The sequence below is a fragment of the Peromyscus californicus genome, unplaced genomic scaffold (assembly GCF_007827085.1).
Source record: "Peromyscus californicus insignis strain IS unplaced genomic scaffold, ASM782708v3 Scaffold_3__1_contigs__length_106647218, whole genome shotgun sequence".
NCBI lineage: Eukaryota > Metazoa > Chordata > Mammalia > Rodentia > Cricetidae > Peromyscus > Peromyscus californicus.
In genome coordinates this window covers 91,417,077-91,436,535 of record NW_026294551.1, presented here as the reverse complement: position 1 = coordinate 91,436,535, position 19,459 = coordinate 91,417,077, and the positions used below count along the sequence as shown (strand labels likewise).

The 19,459-nt window shown below is 41.7% G+C and overlaps 1 protein-coding gene across 1 annotated transcript in view; it reads right to left on the bottom strand.

The window, feature by feature from the left end:
* Positions 1 to 19,459, bottom strand: part of Ubtd2 (ubiquitin domain containing 2) — a 60,025-nt gene that overhangs the window by 6,562 nt on the left and 34,004 nt on the right. The window contains exon 2 of the mRNA XM_052758990.1: positions 8,957 to 9,193. Within this exon, the coding sequence (XP_052614950.1) occupies positions 8,957 to 9,193 (237 nt within the window). The remainder of the gene's footprint in view (positions 1 to 8,956; positions 9,194 to 19,459) is intronic.

Sequence of the window (19,459 nt, the reverse complement as noted above, 5' to 3'; positions counted from 1 at the left end):
CTGCCTCCCTAGTGCTGGGATTAAAGACGTGGGCCGCGGCGGCCACTGCCACCACCACCCGGTAGTATACATATTTTGCAGATGGGAAAACTTAAAATGAATTAAGTTTTGCTTAGTGTTACATAGCTAGTAAATAACAATGACATAATCAGTAATCAGACTCCTAAAGAAATAAACTGGTAGCCAGGCAGTGGTGGTGCATGCCTTTAATCCCAGCACTTGGGGGCAGAGGCAGGCGGATCTCTATGAGTTCGAGGCCAGCCTGGTCTATAGAGCGAGATCTAGAACATCCAGGGCTACACAGAGAAACCTTGTCTGAGAAAAACAAACAAACAAACAAACAAACAAACAAACTTGTAACATAAAGATAAGAACACCCAGCTTTCTATTATGATAATGAGAAGGTTAAATGGAAGAAATAAATGAATTAGAGGAAAATGAAATAAGAAGCTAGTGTGCTAAGCACAGCCTAATAACACGACAGTATTTAACAGTGAGTCAAAGACAGCCCAGAGCAGTGACAGCTGCAGCCCCCCAGCACTCCAAAGGAAGTGTGTTCCCTCAGAGAGGCTGCAAACTATTGAGGAAACAGATTCAGTACTGCCACTGTCTGGTCTACAGAAACTGGAGGAAGTATGAAAACTGGAGCAATGGAAGAGAAGCCCAGTGTGGGGCAGGGGAGATGGCTCAGTTGTCAAGTACCTGCTTCACAAGCACAAGGACCTGAGTTTTGGTCCCCAGCACCACATAAAAGGCTGGGTTGACTATGTCGATGAGTTCAGAGGTTCCTCAGAAAACTAGAAACAGACCTACTGTATGACCCAGCTAGACCATTCCTTGGCATATACCCAAAGGAGTCCATTGCCTACTCAGAGGCACACATGCCCATCCATTTTCATCACTGCTCTATTTTCTTTCTTTCTTTCTTTTTGGTGATGCATGCCTTTATTTATTTATTTATTTATTTATTTACCCATCCATTTTCATCACTGCTCTATTTTCTTTCTTTCTTTCTTTCTTTCTTTCTTTCTTTCTTTTTGGTGATGCATGCCTTTATTTATTTGTTTGTTTGTTTTTGGAATGCCAAATGCCATTTATTGAAGGAGGGAGGAGGTCTTAAATACAAGCTTACAGCACAATGGGAGAACCCGAGGGTAGAAGCAGCAAAGAAAGATAAAATCATGACATGTGTAGGTAAATGTACAGAACTGAAAAATATTAGACCCACACCCAGAAAGACAAAGGTCACATGTTCTGCCTCCTATGTGGACCCTAGTGTCAAATTTTTAGCTGTGTGTTTCACTTGGAGCACCTGTAGAATTCAGGAAACTAGAAGGGACAACTGGTGGGCATTCAACACAGACATACCTTGGGCCTCCATCAACACATGTGTGTGCACGCACACATCCATATCTGTTCCCACAGAAGGCCAGTGTGTTTATGTCACTTTTCCAAAAGCTGACAGTTGTGGGCATTTACCCTGATGGCAAAATCACACTTAGCCCGGCTACATTAGAAACTTACAGGGGCTAGAAAGATGGCTCAGTTATTAAGAGCACTGGCTGAGTTCAATTCCCAGCAACCACATGGTGGCTCCCACCCATCTATAATGGGATCCAATACCCTCCTCTGGAGAGCAAAGGAAAATGCAGACAGAGCACTCATATAAACAAATCTTAAACAAACAAACAAACAAAAACTTATAGAAGGTTTTAATCACTACCCTCTGGCATTGAAGTCCAGCTCGCCTAGCAATTCTTCACTATTTCTAGTCAGTTCTAGTCAGGCTCGCTTGCGTTACTATCTCATAACCTCTGCAGACTTTTCTTTTTCCTCTCACAAACCCACTGTAGGACTTGGCAGAGACAGACAGCCATCAGGATAATACCTGCTAGGGTGGGCATCATCTCACCAAGCCAGGAAGTCCTGAAGGGCTCCCCATGGCAGGTAGAAGGCTGCCAAGTCATCACTTTTGTTGTGATCCCTTACACAATTTTCTGAGAATGTTTTGATTTATATTTTATCTAGACAATTAGTTTAGGTGTTCTAGTTTCCCTGGTCAACTGTTTTCTCTCGCTGCTTTCAATTAGACTTCAACATATTTCACTCCAGTCAGGCATGGTGGTTTACCCCTGTAATCCTAGCCTAGTAGAGGCAGGAGTGGAGGCTGGCCAGCCCTTTACTGTTGAGTTTAAGGCCTGCCTGGATTACATGAGACTGTCTCAAAAAAACAAGAAAAGAAACAAAACGGCCTCGAGAAATTTGTAAAGATGAACTAACTAACCTGGTTGCCAAACAATACAAGTAGCTTTATTACATGCCATTAGGTCTAACACTTCACCCTTTCAAGCAGTCCTTGAGGCTGAAAAACAACCTTGTAAACCTGAGTGCCTTTATGCTCTCACTTCCGTATAAGTGCGGCTCAGTGTTAAGACTTTCATCACCTGAGACTTGCACAGCTACACTCAAAAGCTAAAACCAGTGTCTGTGAGTGAGCAGGATGGCTAGGCAGGTAGAGCACATGCTAGCCTGATAACCCAAACCTGATCAACCGGGTCCCACAGCTGAAGGAAATAACCAACTCCTGAAAGTCCTTTGACCTCCACATGCAATGTGATGCACACATGCACTCACGCACGCACCGCTCATTCCCCAGATAATAAAACAAAAAGCAATGTGGAAGGACAAGCAAGTGTCTTGATGGTGGTGATGGTTTCCTAGTATATACATGACGGTGAATCAAAGTGTCCACTTTACATCCCCATTTAACTGAAGTTCTCAATAATGTGTGAAAAGGTAAATATTTAGATCATACCATAACAAGAAACACTATCCTCCCCAAAGTAAATAAGGGGACGACATTTTAGAATTCCAAAAGCTTTCTTTTTCTTTTTTTTTCTGTTTCTATCACCAAGTTTTATCCAATATCTTCACTATTAACTTCTCTGTTCTAATGGACCCAGGAGGCTGGAGTTCTACTTTTCTTTTTTTTTTTTTTTTTTTTTTTTTTTTGGTTTTTTTTTGAGACAGGGTTTCTCTGTGTAGCTTTGCGCCTTTCCTGGAACTGACTTGGTAGCCCAGGCTGGCCTCGAACTCACAGAGATCCGCCTGGCTCTGCCTCCCGAGTGCTGGGATTAAAGGCGTGCGCCACCACCGCCCGGCGAGTTCTACTTTTCAATAACCACGATTTCCTATGTCAAAGAAAGGCCTCAACGGTTAAGTGAAGTGGACATAGCTAAAAAGATGAGAACACCAAAAGCAGAGAATTCAAGTAAGGAAATGAAGCACAGAGGCTCAGACCACACACACAGGAGCCTGAGGGGTTCCAAGGACTAAAAAAGTAGTGAAATCTGATATGAGGGACAGGGTCTCTGCTCATAGCCAAGTTTGAATGGAGATCCTAATTTGGGACATGCTGATTATCTCTACAAGGATTATAGTACATACTTTTACAAGGTTGCTGTAAGGATTAAATCACTAAAGATATGTGAATTGCTAATACATATATAAAAGTCCATGGAAAAACACTCAATAATGCTGGTTCTCTCTCACAGGTTTTAAATTTCAAAATTATACACTCGGGACAGTATTTCACAAACAACAGTGTAATAAATGGATCACAAGTTTATAAAGTTTCAGCATTCTACCTCATATTCCATGGGCTTCTCTACTAACCTAAATCACAACGTCAAAAGGCCACCAGCAGCCCTTGGGAGCAGTCTTTAGGACCATAGGGCTGCTAACAAACTACAGGTTTTCTCTCCGGAAACAGTGCTGGGAATCCATCAAGGCTGGCTGTGGAAGGCCTAGCAGCTCTTTCATCCATTGACTCAGCCAGCAGGCAACTAGAGGAAGCTTAGCACCTCTCCTAGCCAGCTGAGGTCAAAGTAGCTTAGCTGCATACCTATGGCTGGAGTCATGTGATAGACAAAACAGCATTAAACACTACATAACACTTTGCTGAATTGCTACAGATGACACTTCATCTTTAGTTCCAGGATTTCATTTTCTTAAGGGGGCAAAGGAGCCAGGTAGAAGCACTTGGGTCTGGTGCCTACTGAAAGCCCAGCAGGCCTTATAGAAGTGGTAGTTGATAGAGCTGCGCCTTGGGATGTGAGAAACCCTGCTTCCCCCAGCCCCACCCCACCCCCAGAACAATATGGAAAGGAGGTTTTCTTCAGACAAGCCTCCTGGCTCAGGAACAACCTCCCACACAGCTATTTTCAGACTTTATCACTCTAATTCAAGACAAAGGATGACGGCAGAGAGGCAGACATAGTCACATTTTTAACTCTAAGCCATCTTTGTCTCCTTGACGACAGAAAGAAATGATGTAACATTTGTGATTAATCAGTCATCAGGTTCCTTATTAAGGTCCCATTTCATTTCTAAACACTACACCAGCTAAGCAAAAATCATCTGTGTAAAAAATAACTATCTGTATTATAGTTATGCATCCATTCTTTAGGACCTTTAAATCAACCAAATTTCCTGAAAAAAAAAAAAAAACAAAAAACAAAAAAAAAATTTTTTTTTTTTTTTAAAGATAGGTTCTTGCTATGTCTGTCGCTCAGGCTGGCCTTCAACAAGTGATCCTCTTGCCTCGGCCACCCAAGTGCCAGGATTACAGACATGCATCATGCCTGGCCCTTGCCCATTTCTTGAAGTTTTTGGGGTTTTTTTGTCCTATTTTTAATAAAAATAAAAAATATTGTGTGTGTGGGGGGCAGTGACAACTTTCAGAAGTCAGTGCTTATTTTAAGGCAGGGTCTCTTGTTCCTGCTGTTCCAAAGTATACTCCAGGCTAGATGTGAGCCACGACATCTGGCTTTAACATGGGTTCCAGGGATCAAACTCAGGCCATCAGGTTTGCCTGGCAAGTACTTTTGCTCACTGAGCCATCTCCTTGGTTGCTCTGGATTGCCTTAAAAAAAAAAAAAAAATTATTCAGGTTTTTTTTTTTTTTTTTTTTTTTTAAAGTTTTTTGAGACAGGGTTTCTCTGTGTAACTGCCGTGGATGTCCTGTAACTCACTTTGTAGAACAGGCTGCCCATGAACTCAGAGATTGGCCTGTCTCTGTCTCCCAAGAACTGGGATTAAAGAAGTGCACCACCACCGCCGCCCGCCCGCCTTTCTTTTTGAGACAAGGTCTCTCTATGTAGCCTTGGCTGGCCTGGATCTCACTATGTAGACCAGGCTGACCTTGAACTCACAACTCACAGAGATTCACCTGCTTCAGCCTCCTGAGTGCTGGGATTACAAGTGTATGCCACCATGGTAAGCATCACGGCCTGTTTTTGATAGTCTTAAGAGATACCTAAGAGAAACAGAAAGGCCTATACATATATATTTCCTGTCCATTTGTATTGTCTGTTTGCCTTTAGTACTAATAAAAGTCTATCATTTTAAATTATTTTAGGCAATATGCAAGGTACCAAAAAGATCAGACTTGTGTAATCTTGTAAAATATCAATGAAGAGGACTTGTATAATGGCTTTACAAATTCGCAGATTTGAAACTGCATCCTGGGAAAGAATCAAAGATGCTTTTGTTATTCATAGTTCAAATCTCAGTTCCATGATTAATACCTGTAAAGACATAATCTCTCCATGATTCACTTTTCTTATGAGTAAAATGGGGATTGCTCCTGGTTTTTTTTTTTTTTTCCCGGAGCATGAGAGTTCACCCACCCACCCACTCACCTACAACTAAGTAACTTAAAAAAAAAAAAAAAAAAAGAGGCATGTTTTTAGCATTTTTATATAATGGCAAAATAGCACACCATGAGAAAAAAGAAATTCAAGGCAATTAATTTTTAAAATTGCTATTAAAAACTATGAGGGAAAGGTTCTTATAAGACTAGGAAGTTATGAGAAGGGGTGTGGACAAGAGGAGAATCCTCTAAAGCAAACAGAGGCCACAATGAATACAGTCTAGTCAGGATCTGTAAGTCAAGGCTGGTGCAGGGAATTTAACCTGTTAGTGCCAGATTCCAGTGTGAAAACTAAACTCACCAAGCCCAGTATGTATTAAGCGCCTTTGGTAGACGAGGCATTATGATAAATGACTCATAAGCATCAGCACACTGAACCCATGCAACCAACAATCAAGCAGACAGATGGTTACCACAGTCCACATCTGACAAAGAACTGAGGGTTACAGAGGTGATTTGTGTAACATCACACAGCTTTAACTATTACAGAGAAGCACAAGTGATGTCGAAAACCACCACTGAGCAGGTCTAAAAACATCCAGTTAAGCAGCTGAATTGTAACTGATAGCAAATTAGGGATATATGATGTCATAATTGACAGGCCACCCAAGGGCCTGAAATATCAGTGCTAAGCTTCAGAGAAAAACAAACACTCAAGGGTAGCAAATGACAAAACATTATCACCTACAAGTCTGTTATAATTCATTTGAGAGAGGAATGTTGACATCAGCATGGTTCTTCCATGCTTATGCAGAATATATCTTTCTTTCTTTTGGTTTTTTCGAGACAAGGTTTCTTTGTGTAGCCCTGGATTTCCTGGAACTCACTCTGTAGATGAGGCTGGCCTCTAACTCACAGAGATCCACCTGCCTCTGCCTCTGGAGTGCTGGGATTAAAGGCCTGCACCACCACGCCTGGCATAACAACATTATTTTTCTTGACAGTTCATGTAGATAAGCAGAAACCAGATTTAAATCTTTAGAGATTTGAGTTTATACTCAATAGGATACACATAGACTGTGCTTGTACAGGAAACATATTTTGCCTTTATGAACTTAAAAGCATTTAAAAATACAATTATTAAATTTACTTAATACACTTATTGTGTTTGTGCTTGCCACAGCACACATGAGGGTGTCAGAAGATCCTGAGGGAGCTGGTTCCTGGGATGGAACTCACATGTCATCAGGCTTGATGGTAAACACCTTCACCTGCTAAGCCATCTTGGTGATCCCTGCCTCCATGAGCTTTTAAAGGAAGCCACAATCTGGAGAACATAATTAGCTATAGGTAACTATGTTAAGTATAAAATAAGGAAGCCAAAGTTCCCGAGTTCTGTATTAAAACCATCATATAAACATGACTCTCCTTACAGCCACTTGCAGGCCTACACAACAGATTCTGCTTGGGAAATAAGGGATGTAAGTATCAGAAATAAGTAACAACTTTATGAAAGTGGAACCTTCATTCTCTGTTACAATAATGGGGTAGCTGAAGGGGCAGATGGAAGACCATGTCACCACCTCCTAATCTACAATCATGGAAGAAGTAAAGAATTTGGGCATGTTGAAATGGCACTCTATTCAGATACTTCAAATATAGGAATGATCACTTTTATACGTGTGGGAAAAGTGGGTGATCAATAAATGTTAGTGATATAAACCCATGCTAACAAGTGCTCCTAATAAGTAACAGATAGTCATAAAACAAGGAATGCTTCTTAGAAGCATGGCTAATTAGAGCAGGGGGTTTGGAAAGTTGGCAAGGCTCATGAGTAAAACATTCTGCATTGGACAAAGAATCAAAGGACATTCTGCAGATGATTAAATTACTAAAGCATTGCTTCTCCACAAATGAACAAAAGTAAAACAGACACTGGGGAAAACAACAGTGGCACAACAATGAACAGAGAACAGGAAATGTAGGTGGTTATCCCTTATATAGGTCAGAAGAAACAACCTGGAAAGATACTAACTTGCCAAGCTGAAGAGAAAAACACAAATACATAAAGCAAAAGGACGAAGAGTACATATATAAAACTAAAACCTAAACCTCAACGTCAAATATTTAATGTTTCAACCAAAGAGGCCATACAAGGGTATATGCACAAGTCTGGCATCTATGTGTCCCTGGATACATACAAATTATGGTGGCTCTTAGTCACTTTCTCAAAGCAAGAAAGGTTTCTTATAAGGCTCATGGCTACAGTTATGGAAAACTACCCCTCAAACCTTTGAAGCTGGGGTAGCAAAGGTGGCTCAGCAGTTAAGAGCTGTTGCTGCTCTTCCAGAGGACATGGGCTTGCTTCCCAGCATCCACATGGCAAAAATAGCTATATATAAAAAATACAAAAAAATACATCTTTTAAGAGAGATTTTTATTTTTATTTTTTTGGTTTTTCGAGACAGGGTTTCTCTGTGTAGCTTTGTGCCTTTCCTGGATCTCACTCTGTAGACCAGGCTGGCCTTGAACTCACAGAAATCCGCCTGCCTCTGCCTCCCAAGTGCTGGGATTAACGGCGTGTGCCACCACCGCCCGGCTTATTTTATTTTTTATATATGAATGTTTACCTAAACATATGGAATTATGTATGAATGTATGTGTATGTACCACATACATGCAGTGCCCGCAGAAGCCACAAGAGGGAATCAGATTTCCCTGGAGCTGGAATTACAGACTCTTGTGATCCACCAAATGGTTGGTTGGGAACTGAACCCAGGTCCTCTGCAAGAGCAGCAACCACGGAGCCATCTCTCCTGTGGCCCTCCCTGCCCCCAAATAATAATTAAAAAACAAAACAAACAAACAAGAAAACGAACTTCAAAGTTTAGGTCTGCTCACACTAAATGATGGCAAAGGGGCATCGATGAAGCCTCTGCACTTTATAAAACCTAAACTGAGAGTCCTCAGCTCTGCAGGACAGCACTTAAGGCAGCAGCAACAACTACTGCTGGGCAGGGATGTACACTGTACAGATGAGGGGACTTGTGTCCACAGAAAACTAAGTCACACAGAAACTAGAAAATGCAGCTTATCACATGTTCTCTTTTCTGAGATTAAGAAACATAAAAATGAACCAAGACATAAACTACCACCAGCTGAAAAATGTAAAGGAGTGCTATTTTTCACTCTAATAAAAAGAATTAGAATACTTGTAGAAGAGAAACAGAAACTTCCCCCTTAGTGGTTCCCTGCTATTGAAGACAAAGTGACTGCCCTTTGTCATCAGGACGCCAAACCTACCGTGTGGTAGTGTTATGTTTGCACCATCAATGATTGCCTGTGCCAGTTCATGATCATTGCTTTCAAAAGCATGTGCAGCAGCCTTCAAGGCATCCCAGATCTCTTTCCGGCCTTCAAAAGCTGGTGCGGTGTCCCAAAATTCATCCCTCTTGCTGCGCAGTTGTCCATCTGTCATGGGATAATCACTTTTCCATTTTGGTTTCTCCTTTTTCAAAGGCTGGTTACGACCTAGAGCAACTGAAAAGAGAAAAGGCTGACATCAATATTCATAAAAAAAAAAATTCCTATTTTCTGTAAGAAAAGTTATGTGGTTATATACCTGTTTCGGATTCTTTCACCACAATTACAGCTAGATGTCTGCCTATTTGCTGATTTCTGGCTGAAATTCTATTAACCAATCTAGAGCAAATGGAGATAGCTAGATGCAAGATTTTATTTTCTGCATTATTTCTTTCTTGAGACAGGCTTCACATTGTAGCCCTGGCTTCCAACTCATAGCAATCTTTCTGCTTCTGTCTCCCAAGTGCTAGGATTACAGGCATGAGCCACCGTAACAGGCTGCATAATTTTCAGTAAGTCAATAGCTCTTTTCCATTCAGTATATTTCCAAAGATGATTAAAAATAATTCCAGGGGGCTAGGGAGGTGGTTTAGTCAATAAAATGCCTGTGGTTCACACAGCAGACAGAGATAGGCAGGTTTCTGGAGCTCACATGGTCAACCGGTCTAGACAAAGTAGTTAACTCCATATGAGAGCCCATATCAAAAAAAATCAAGTGAAGAGTACCTGAGCAAGACACCAACAGTGACCTGTCTTCACATGCACACACACATACACATAGACAAAGAAACTGTGGGTTGGGAACATAGCTCAGCTAGTGTGGGCAGCACTTATTTGTAATCCCAGATCTGGGGAGGCAGAGACTAGCAAATCCTTGGGGTTTGCTGTCCAGCTATACTAGCCCACTTGGTGAGCTCTAAACTAATGAGAGATCTAGCCCAGAAAAACAAGATGGATGGCTCCTGAGGCTGACCTCTGGCTTCCACAAGCACACATGAGCACACACACCCCATAAACACACACACACACACACACACACACACACACACACACACACACACACACACACACACAAGCATATTGACTCATACCCACCCACACCTACAAGCAGGATTATAACTGCAAACTGAGAGTGGTGGCACATGCCTGTAATCTCAGCACTTGGGAGCAGACACAGGTGAATCGCTGAGGCCAGCCTGGTCTACATACTAGAGTTCCAGGATAGCCAGGACTACAAAGAGAGATCATGTCTCAAAAAAAAAAAAGTAACTGTAACAAATGCACCATTCTGGTAAGGGGTGTTTACAGTGGGTAACTATGAACAACCCCAGAAAAGGAATATGAATAAAAGTTCCATTTTGTTCATTAAAACATGTGCACACATATGCATATATACCAGAAGCCAAGAAGTGTAGTGTTTCATCAAACTAACAAGGCAGAGGAGTGGCAGATGCTGCAGCAGAGACACAAGGGACAGTAAATAGTGTGAAATAGTTTGAATCTCAGAACTTTTGGACATATAAAGCCAGGAAGTCAGAACTTATCAAATCCAAAAGGCCAAAGGCTACTTTTCAGTGTCCAAGGAAGGTGAACCAGATCACCAAACCCAGGAAGAAACTGTCTAAAGGAATACTTCCTCCCGTTTCCCCTCAGAGAGCTCAGAATACCTTTCTCTGAAACTCAACCAAGAGCTAGTTTGGAAAGAAGTGGTACAGAGAAATGAATTTTTTTTTTTTTTTTGGAGGAACCAGCAACCAAAGAGGTAATACTTGGTCGATGGATAAGCTCTAAATCACAAAAACCAGAAAAGAACAGCAATGCCATATTCTCGTGCTAACCCTAAGAGAGGAAAAGGGCAAGAAGCCACTCTCTTTGGCATACATCTCCTTAGAGAATGCTACACAGCAACAGAGTTAGAACAAGTCTCAGGCAGCCTCTGTACCAGACACTTCCACAGCCTACATGATCACGAATCTATTTTCTAGGGTCATACTGACCTATACTGCCTTCTTACCTATGGGTCTGTCTTTAGGTTATATAGTGCCAGGCATAAGAAAGTTTAATAGACAAAAGTAAATGGGGAAATTAGATCATGATGAAAAGATAAAGAATGTTAGGAAAGCGTAGGTGGGTAAAAAAATGACAGTGCAGGTGGGAAGCAGAGAAGGCATGCATCAAAATTCACTGTTCCATACTAAATTGCAGGAAGAATATCAATTTAAAAGAATCTAAAATGGTTCTAAAGCATGCATAAAGTTAATGACCCTCTTACTGGTCTGGGCTATGCATAATACAAAATAAAATGACTCTTACTCCCTGGGAAATCTCTCTCTTTCCCAGGCTACATTCCTACGTGACAAGGCTAACTAATATGGTAAAGTACATTTGGTTTGACATCTGAATTATAATAAATTCTTTTTACTAGGTCTGACCATTGATCTTAAGGCCAAACATCCCAGGTATCTTTAGTTTTTTACATAAAACTTTCAGTATTGACATGTGACCATGTTCTGGCCCGCCCCAACTTGTCTAACTGAAATTCAAAGCAGGCAAGTTCTAAAAGGACGGGTGTAACAGAGCAGAGAACACATCCATTTAGTAGCATAGCTGGAAACAGAATTCAAATCTCCTTATGTAATCAACAAATAAGCACTGCCTTCTCAGAGTAACACTACAGCTGTGTCTATGAGGTTTGATTCAAAAGTGAACAATTCAATCTGTAGTAATGGCTTTCCGCTACATATGCCAAGTAATACTGACAAGGAAAGCTAAAGCATCAATCTTAAAAGATGCCTGAAATATGCCCAATAACCAAGACTGGCCCACTGGTTCCACCAAGGTAAAATGCAAAGGTAGTTTCAACCATGTTATCCTCTATATGAATAGAAAATTTATGCTCAACACTCAGTCATTGAGCAGGAAGTGAAAAGCAGGGCATGGTAACAAGGAAGTAGATTCTGTGCCATCTACTTGAATAATGCATCAGGTTGACCCCTAGCAGTTCTAGACTCTCATATATTTTAAATATTCAAAACATGTAACTTGGTGTAGTTTCTTGTCATTGTGAAATAACCAACAAAACTTCTACACTCTCACTATCTAATATGAGCAACTCAAAAAGGACCTCAAACTGGGTATGGTGGTACCCACATACAATTCCAGTTACCCAGGAGGCTGAGTCAGGAGGATGGCAAATTTGAGTCTAGACCCCATTTCAGAAAGGAAGCTCTAGCCAGGCATGGGGCATGGTGATGGCACATCTTTAACCCAGCACTTGGGAGGCAGAAGCAGGTGAGGCCACCCTAGTCTACAGGGCAAGTTCCAGAACATTCAAGGTGACTCTGAGAACCTCTGTCTCAAAAAATCAAAACAAGCTGGGCAGTAGTGGTGCACCTCTTTAATCCTGGCACTTGGGAGGCAGAGGCAGGCAGATCTCTGTGAATCTGAGGCCAGCCTGTTCTACAGAGTGAGTTCCAGGACAGCTAGGACTGTTACACAGAGAAACCCTGTCTCAGGGGGGAAAAAAAAAATCAAAACAAAACAAGCAAAAAAAGCTTTCAAATACAGAAAACTAATAGAAAAATTAAAAACCTTTATGTATGTGAATTACTTTCCTTACCTATGAGGTAGCTTTATTTCTGCTGCTCATATTTGCACTAAGTACAAAAACACAGTCACACACACACACACACACACACACACACACACACACACACACACACAAACGGCACATTTATGTTGGTAACCATCATTCTGCAAGTGTTTAAAACCACATCATGTCAAAAGCTCCATGATAATTCTTCTGCAGAAATAAATAAAAGTATTCACCCTGAAGACATGAACTAGGCTTATCTTATTTCTGTCTAGGTCTCTGAACCTTTAACATACATAGTATGTATCATCTGAGTGTAGAACACTCATTATTAAAATGACCAAATCTCAGTGGCAAACATTACTATTTGGAAAGTCATAGTTTTTTTTTGGTTCAAGACAGGGTTTCTCTGTGTAGCCTTAGCTGTTCTAGAACTCGCTCTATAGACCAGGTTGGCTTTGAACTCACAGAGATCTGGCTGCCTCTGCCTCTTGAGTGCTGGGATTAAAGGCGTACACTGTCACCACCCCGCAGAGAGTCATAGATCAAAAAAAAATTATTTTTACATGTGTGAGTATTTTGCCTGCATGTATGTACATCACATGTGAGCAGTGCCCACAGAGGCTAAAACAGTGTTGGAGCCCCTGAAACTGAAGTTATAGACAGTTGTGAGCTTCCATGCAGGTGCTGGGATTGAACACAGGTACTCTGGCTGAAGAGCCAGTGCTCTTAACCATAGAGCCAACTCTCTAGCCCCAGTATAGAATTTTTACTGCACTATCTGATCTTAAAAGTTTCATGCTGGGTTCAACAGAGTACAAAAACAAGTAAAAAAAAAAAAAAAAAGCTTCATGATAGCCTAAATCAGAGTCACTGCTCAACGTGTCTTTAGTTAAGTAAACTGGGGGAAAAAAAAGCTACGTCAGCAAATTAATTCAAGCCATCATCTCATTAAAACATGAAAATGGCTCGGGCGGATAGGGACAGACCTGGGTCCTCTGCAAGAGCAGCAAGTGTTCTTAACTGTTGCACTGTTTCTGGAACTCTTTCCTTGTACACGTTAAATACTGTTTTCTCTGTAACAGATTTAATACTGAAAAGCTAAAGGCTTGCTTTTCAGACGGAACTAAGTAGAATATGACTTTAAATATATTTACTATACAACTAAAAGCATTTTACCAGGAATTCATTTAGACATTCTGTTTATAAAAAACAATAATCTTTGGGAAGACAGCTCAGTTAGTAAAGTACTTGCTATGCAAACCTGAGGACCTCAGTCTGATGGAGAACCCACATAAAAAGCTGTGAGTGACATAATATCCTTGTAAGTCCTGGAGAGGTAGAGACAGACAGGGACTCACCAGCCAGTCAAGCTAACCTAACTGGCAAGCCCAGGCCTGAGAAAAGACATCTGAGGGTGGCTTCCATATATACCTACTCTCCTTCTTACCTACCTACCCCCCCCACACACAGAGACAGACAGACAGAAAGACAGACAGACACACACACACACACACACACACACACACACACACACACACACACACAGTCAGAGATTTTTCAAAAAGGACTCATGATTGTAATTCTTTTCTTCCTTTTGGTCCTTCTTTGAAAATCCCTGACTTAATGTTTGGGACTCATCAGATAAAACAAAGGACACAATCAAAGGCAAGATAAAAATATCAAGATATAGGCTGGGCAGTGGTGGTGCACTCCTTTTAATCCCAGCACTCAGGGGGCAGAGGCAGGTGGATCTCTGTGAGTCTGAGGCTAGCCTGGCCTACAAAGCAAGTTCCAGGATAGCTAGGGCTGTTACACGGAGTAACTCTGTCTCAAAAAAAAAAAAAAAAAAAAAAAGAAAAAGAAAAAAAGAAAAAGAAAAACCAAGATATAACCCTGGTAATGTTAGTTATATATAACAGACAGAAACCTGGAAAGCATCAACTTCCCTAATACAACACCTGTGGGTGGGGACGACTAGAGAGATCACCATCTAAAGACTGTCTCAAGTAATTTTCAAGTACTTAAAGCAGCGAAAACCAGGATAGAAAATTGCTCCTATCTGCTGCTGACTAGAGCACCAAAAGCATAAAAACAGGAGGAAAAGCTTCTTGTCATTTCAGAGCTGAAGACAGTGCAGAGCTCTGACAGCGGATTTTGCCACCCTCCTAGAGCTGGCAGAAGAATCTCTAAGTCCACAGGTTTCCAAGAGGGGAGGGATCTTTGATGGCATCTAACAAGATTTCTTATTCAGTCCTACTATAGATCAGCAAAGCTAGTTTCAGGGTTTCTTCAAGATAGACTTCAATGAATATAAAACAGTTGCTGTTTTTATTAATGTTTTAAAATTTTCAGTTAAAGTTTTTTTCAGGAAAAAAACTCACAAAAATGGAAAAAAAAACACCTCATTAACTCTGGATTGGAAATGTCAATAAAAGCTTTATGACCTAAAGATGCTAAAAAATATTTTATATCTCTTTGACTGAATGCCTGGAATGACAACTTAGCAGAGCTAGGTAGTAACTGAGGTCCAGAGCTTAGTTCTAAGTGACAATCCCCACTTAAATAAGGTAGACACAGCTTCTTAGAGCAGTGGTTCTCAACCTGTGGGGTCATGACCTCCATAGTATCATCACATCAGATATTTTGCATATCAGATATTTACATTGATTCATATTTTTTATTTTTTTGGTTACAGCTCATGCCAAGCTGCCTCAATTTTAGGGCAGTGGTAGACAGACTCAGATGCAAACACCAAAGTAGCATTTTTTTTTTCCAAGACAGGGTTTCTCTGTGTTGTTTTGATGCCTGTCCTAGATCTCACTCTGTAGACCAGGCTGGCCTCGAACTCACAGAGATCCGCCTGGCTCTGCCTCCCAAGTGTTGGGATTAAAGGCATGTGCCACCACTGCCCAGCTCTACGATTCATAACCATAGCAAAACTACAGTTATGGAGTAGCAATGAAATAATTTTATGATTGGGGGTCACTATAACATGAAGAATTGTATTATAAAAGGGTCACTGCATTAGGAAGGCTAAGATCCATTGCCCTACAGAAACACCTACTTTTAGGCACAGACCACAGAAAGCTAAGCCAGGTTGTGGCATCTCAGTGAAATTAGTATTTCAATAATTTCACATATACACAAAACCCTGTAGGTAGTAAAACATGAAAGTAATGCTTACGGCACTCAGCTCTGATCCTGTAATTACTCACTATTGTGTTTATATGATCACTTTAGTGTCTCACTATCGGCGGCTTGTATCCCCTCAAATCCCTGTCAAGCCACAATATCCAAAGCATAGTACCTGGAGGAAGAGCCTTTGGGAGCTAATGAATTCATGAGGGTGGGACCCTCCTGGATGGGATTTATAACACTACCCTGGGAGAACAGATAGAAGGCAGTTATGTGGGCACCAAGAAGGACCTTACTAACTCTCAAATCAGTCACCCCTCAATATTAAGAGATCCCAACTTTGAGAACTGTGAGAAATAAATTTCAGAAGTCACCCAGTCTGCAGTATTGTGTTACAGTGACCTGACCTGACTAAAACAGATAGTGTCATCAAGAAGCAGGGCATTGTACTGAATACCTAAAATGTAGAAGTGGCTGTGCAGGAGCAGAGGTGGAAGAGGGTGAGCCAGCACTGCCACTGTAACCAAACACCTAAGAGAATCCACACATAGTGAGGAAATGTGTATTTAGCGCATAGTTTTGGAGGGTTCAGCCCAGATCCTGTGTCCGTGAACAGACTCACACTGGTGGAAGCACATGGCTGATGCTAACTGATTATCACATTCTGAGCAAAGAGGCAAGGAGAATAGGAGACTGCCAGGGTATCATCACCACCTTCAAAGTCTTCAAAGTCCTAAAGACCTGCCACCAGGTCCTAGAACCTCCCCAGACATCATCCTGGGGTTCAAGCCTTTAAGATGTGGAACTTTAAGAGGACATTAAAGTTCTAAACTATAGCAAATATTTCTGAGGTATGTGCATGCCACAAAAAGCCCGTGTTCCTGATAAGAGACTACTAAAGGCAATTCTGCAGAGTGTTCTAAAAGAAAAGAAAGAGGTACTGATGAGATGGCTCAGCAGATAAAGGTGATTTATCACTAATCCTGCTAACTTGAGCTCCATCCCGGGACCCATGGGGTAGAAAGATAGAACTGACTCCTAGAATTTGTCCTCTGACCTCCACAGATGAGCTGCATAAAGTGTACACATACACACACACACACACACACACACACACACACACACACACACACACACACACACACACACGGGGTGGGGGGTAGAATAAATAAATGTAGTAAAAAAAATTCAAAGAAAGGAAAGTCCTAAATCATCTATGTTCTGGAGAACATATGGACAGTCACGAAAAGGACAGTGAGGAAACATGGAAAGTAAAAGCCACTGTAATGACAACACAGACAGAAACAAAGAATCTGTTACTGGACTGGAACAAAGGTGATCCTGGTTATAAAGTGGCAAACGATGGGCTGAACTGTGTCCCCCACTTCAGTGTTCTGTGGGAGCAGTCAGTGAACTGCTTCTTCTTCTTCTTTTTTTTTTTTTTTTTTTTTTTGAGACAGAGTTTCTCTGTGTAGCTTTGGTGCCTGTCTTGGAGCTCGATCAGTAGCCCAGGCTGGCCTTGAACTCACAGAGATTCACCTGGCTCTGCCTCTCGAGTACTGGGATTACAGGCGTGTGCCAGCACCGACTGGCATGAACTGGTTCTTTGGCTACGGTGACTTGATGGATCTGTGAGCTAAAGCAACTTCTAAGCCTAGTGCTGAAGGAGCAGGTTGGTCTCCTCTGACTGAGGATAGTAAAAAAGTAGGGAGAGAGAATGAAGACACAACTGTTTGGCCAAAAGGGATCAGAACTCAGTGGCTTCACAAAAAGCCACTGCACTCTGCACTCATTACAAAAACAAATAGGGGTGGGGGAAGCACAGTCACAACAGCTCAATTCTCAACAGGCCAGGCAGCCTAGCCTCTACACACCTTCAGGTTTCTATTTATGTTTGGCTTTTAGGGCTGTGTCTAATCTCCTACATAGTCTCATGTTCAATGAGCAGGAAAACTACCAGGCCCAACAGTAAGCGACCAGCAACAGAAGGGAACTGTGGGGAAACACTCTCTATGGGATGGAGCTTATTTAGAACAAAGACTAAATAACTCAGGAACAATACTTCAATGGGTGCTTAATTTCTCTTAGTAAATTGCAAGATCACTTTTTCTTCCTCCCAATTCTTACAGTTAAAATACCCTTGGACATCTGGTATAGGCCAAAATGTAAGACCACTGAAGTCCCTCTTTCTCACTGACTGTAGTAGAAATCTGGGACAAAATGCAAAACACAATTAACTAAGAGTTCTGAAAAGCTGATGGTAGTGGCAGACAGGAGCCAAATCTAAAGAAGCACCCTCACTGGGCTAGTTACACTTCCATTTTTTTATATTTTTTCTCTCAGATTTGACCTACGGCAGCTTCAGTATGGAAATGCAGTGAGATGTACTAAACTATGAAGGGATCCGGCTTCTGGTAGGGTAACTGGAAAATGAATTCTTAGAAACAGAAGTGAGGGGCTGGCAAGATGGCTTAGAGAAAGAGTGAGACCTAAATTTGGATCCCCATCACCCATGTTGAGAGTCGGGGCCATGCCTCTGTAACCCAAATTCTTGGAGGACTAAGACAGGCAGAATCCAGGCACTCACTGGCAGCCAGTCTGGCAGAACAGGGAGCCCCAGATTCAGAGAGAGAGTTCATCTTTTCCATTTTCTAAGACAGGCGCTCATGTAGCCCGGGCTGGTTTCTAACTTGATAGGTAGTCAAAGATGACCTTTAAACTTCTTTCTCTTTTTCTTTTGGTTTTGAGACAGGGTTTCTCTGTGTTGTTTTGGTGCCTGTCCTGTAACTCGCTCTGTAGACCAGGCTGGCCTCGAATTCACAGAGATCCACCTGGCTCTGCCTCCCGAGTGCTGGGATTAAAGGCGCGCGCCAACACTGCCCGGCAACCTTTAAACTTCTGATCCTCCTGCCTGTATCTCCTGAATGCTGGGATTACAAGTGTCCATCACCATGCCTGGTTTACGCAGTGCTGGGAATTAAACCCAGGCAGGGGCTTTGTGAATGCTAGGTAAATATTCTTCCAAATGAGCCACACCCCCAGCCAGAGACCTTATCTTAAAATAAGATGAAGTGGCTGAGGAAAACATTCTGATGTCAACTTCTGGCCTCATACACACTGCACCCTGGCTCAGGCAAGTACACATACCACACATCGACACAGGGCATGGGGGAGTGAAGGGGTGGTCACCAAAAATTTAAGTGAGAAAACCTGGTTTTGAGACAAAGCAACCAGCAAAAAAAGTAATACAACACGAAGAAAGTAAGGTTATTTCTTCTTTATTCTTGTTCCTTTCATCAAGTTATCTTAAAAGGCAACCCTGACTACATGGAAGTATGGGGTAATGTGGGAAACAGCTAAGAGGAATCTCTTTCCAATTAAAAGGTAGAGAACAATGGCCTTTGGGAGTGGGGAGGTGAATGGATGGACAGATAGACAACAGTACTCCACAGTACAAACACCTAAAATTCTGTGTGTGAGCTAAGCCAAATCTCAGATTCACCTATGACCTGCATGGGCACTGGCCATAAAGCAGCACAGTAATGGCTCTGATATAAACAAACTAGCAGTTACCAGGATGTGCTGCCATTAAGCCTAACAAAGGCTTTGAAAAGCAAATCGACATCAGAACCACTAACAGAAAGAACTCAGTCTGAAATAAGCAGGCTGAGGGCTAAAACTGTGAAACAAAGCAAAGCAAACTGATATTCTTC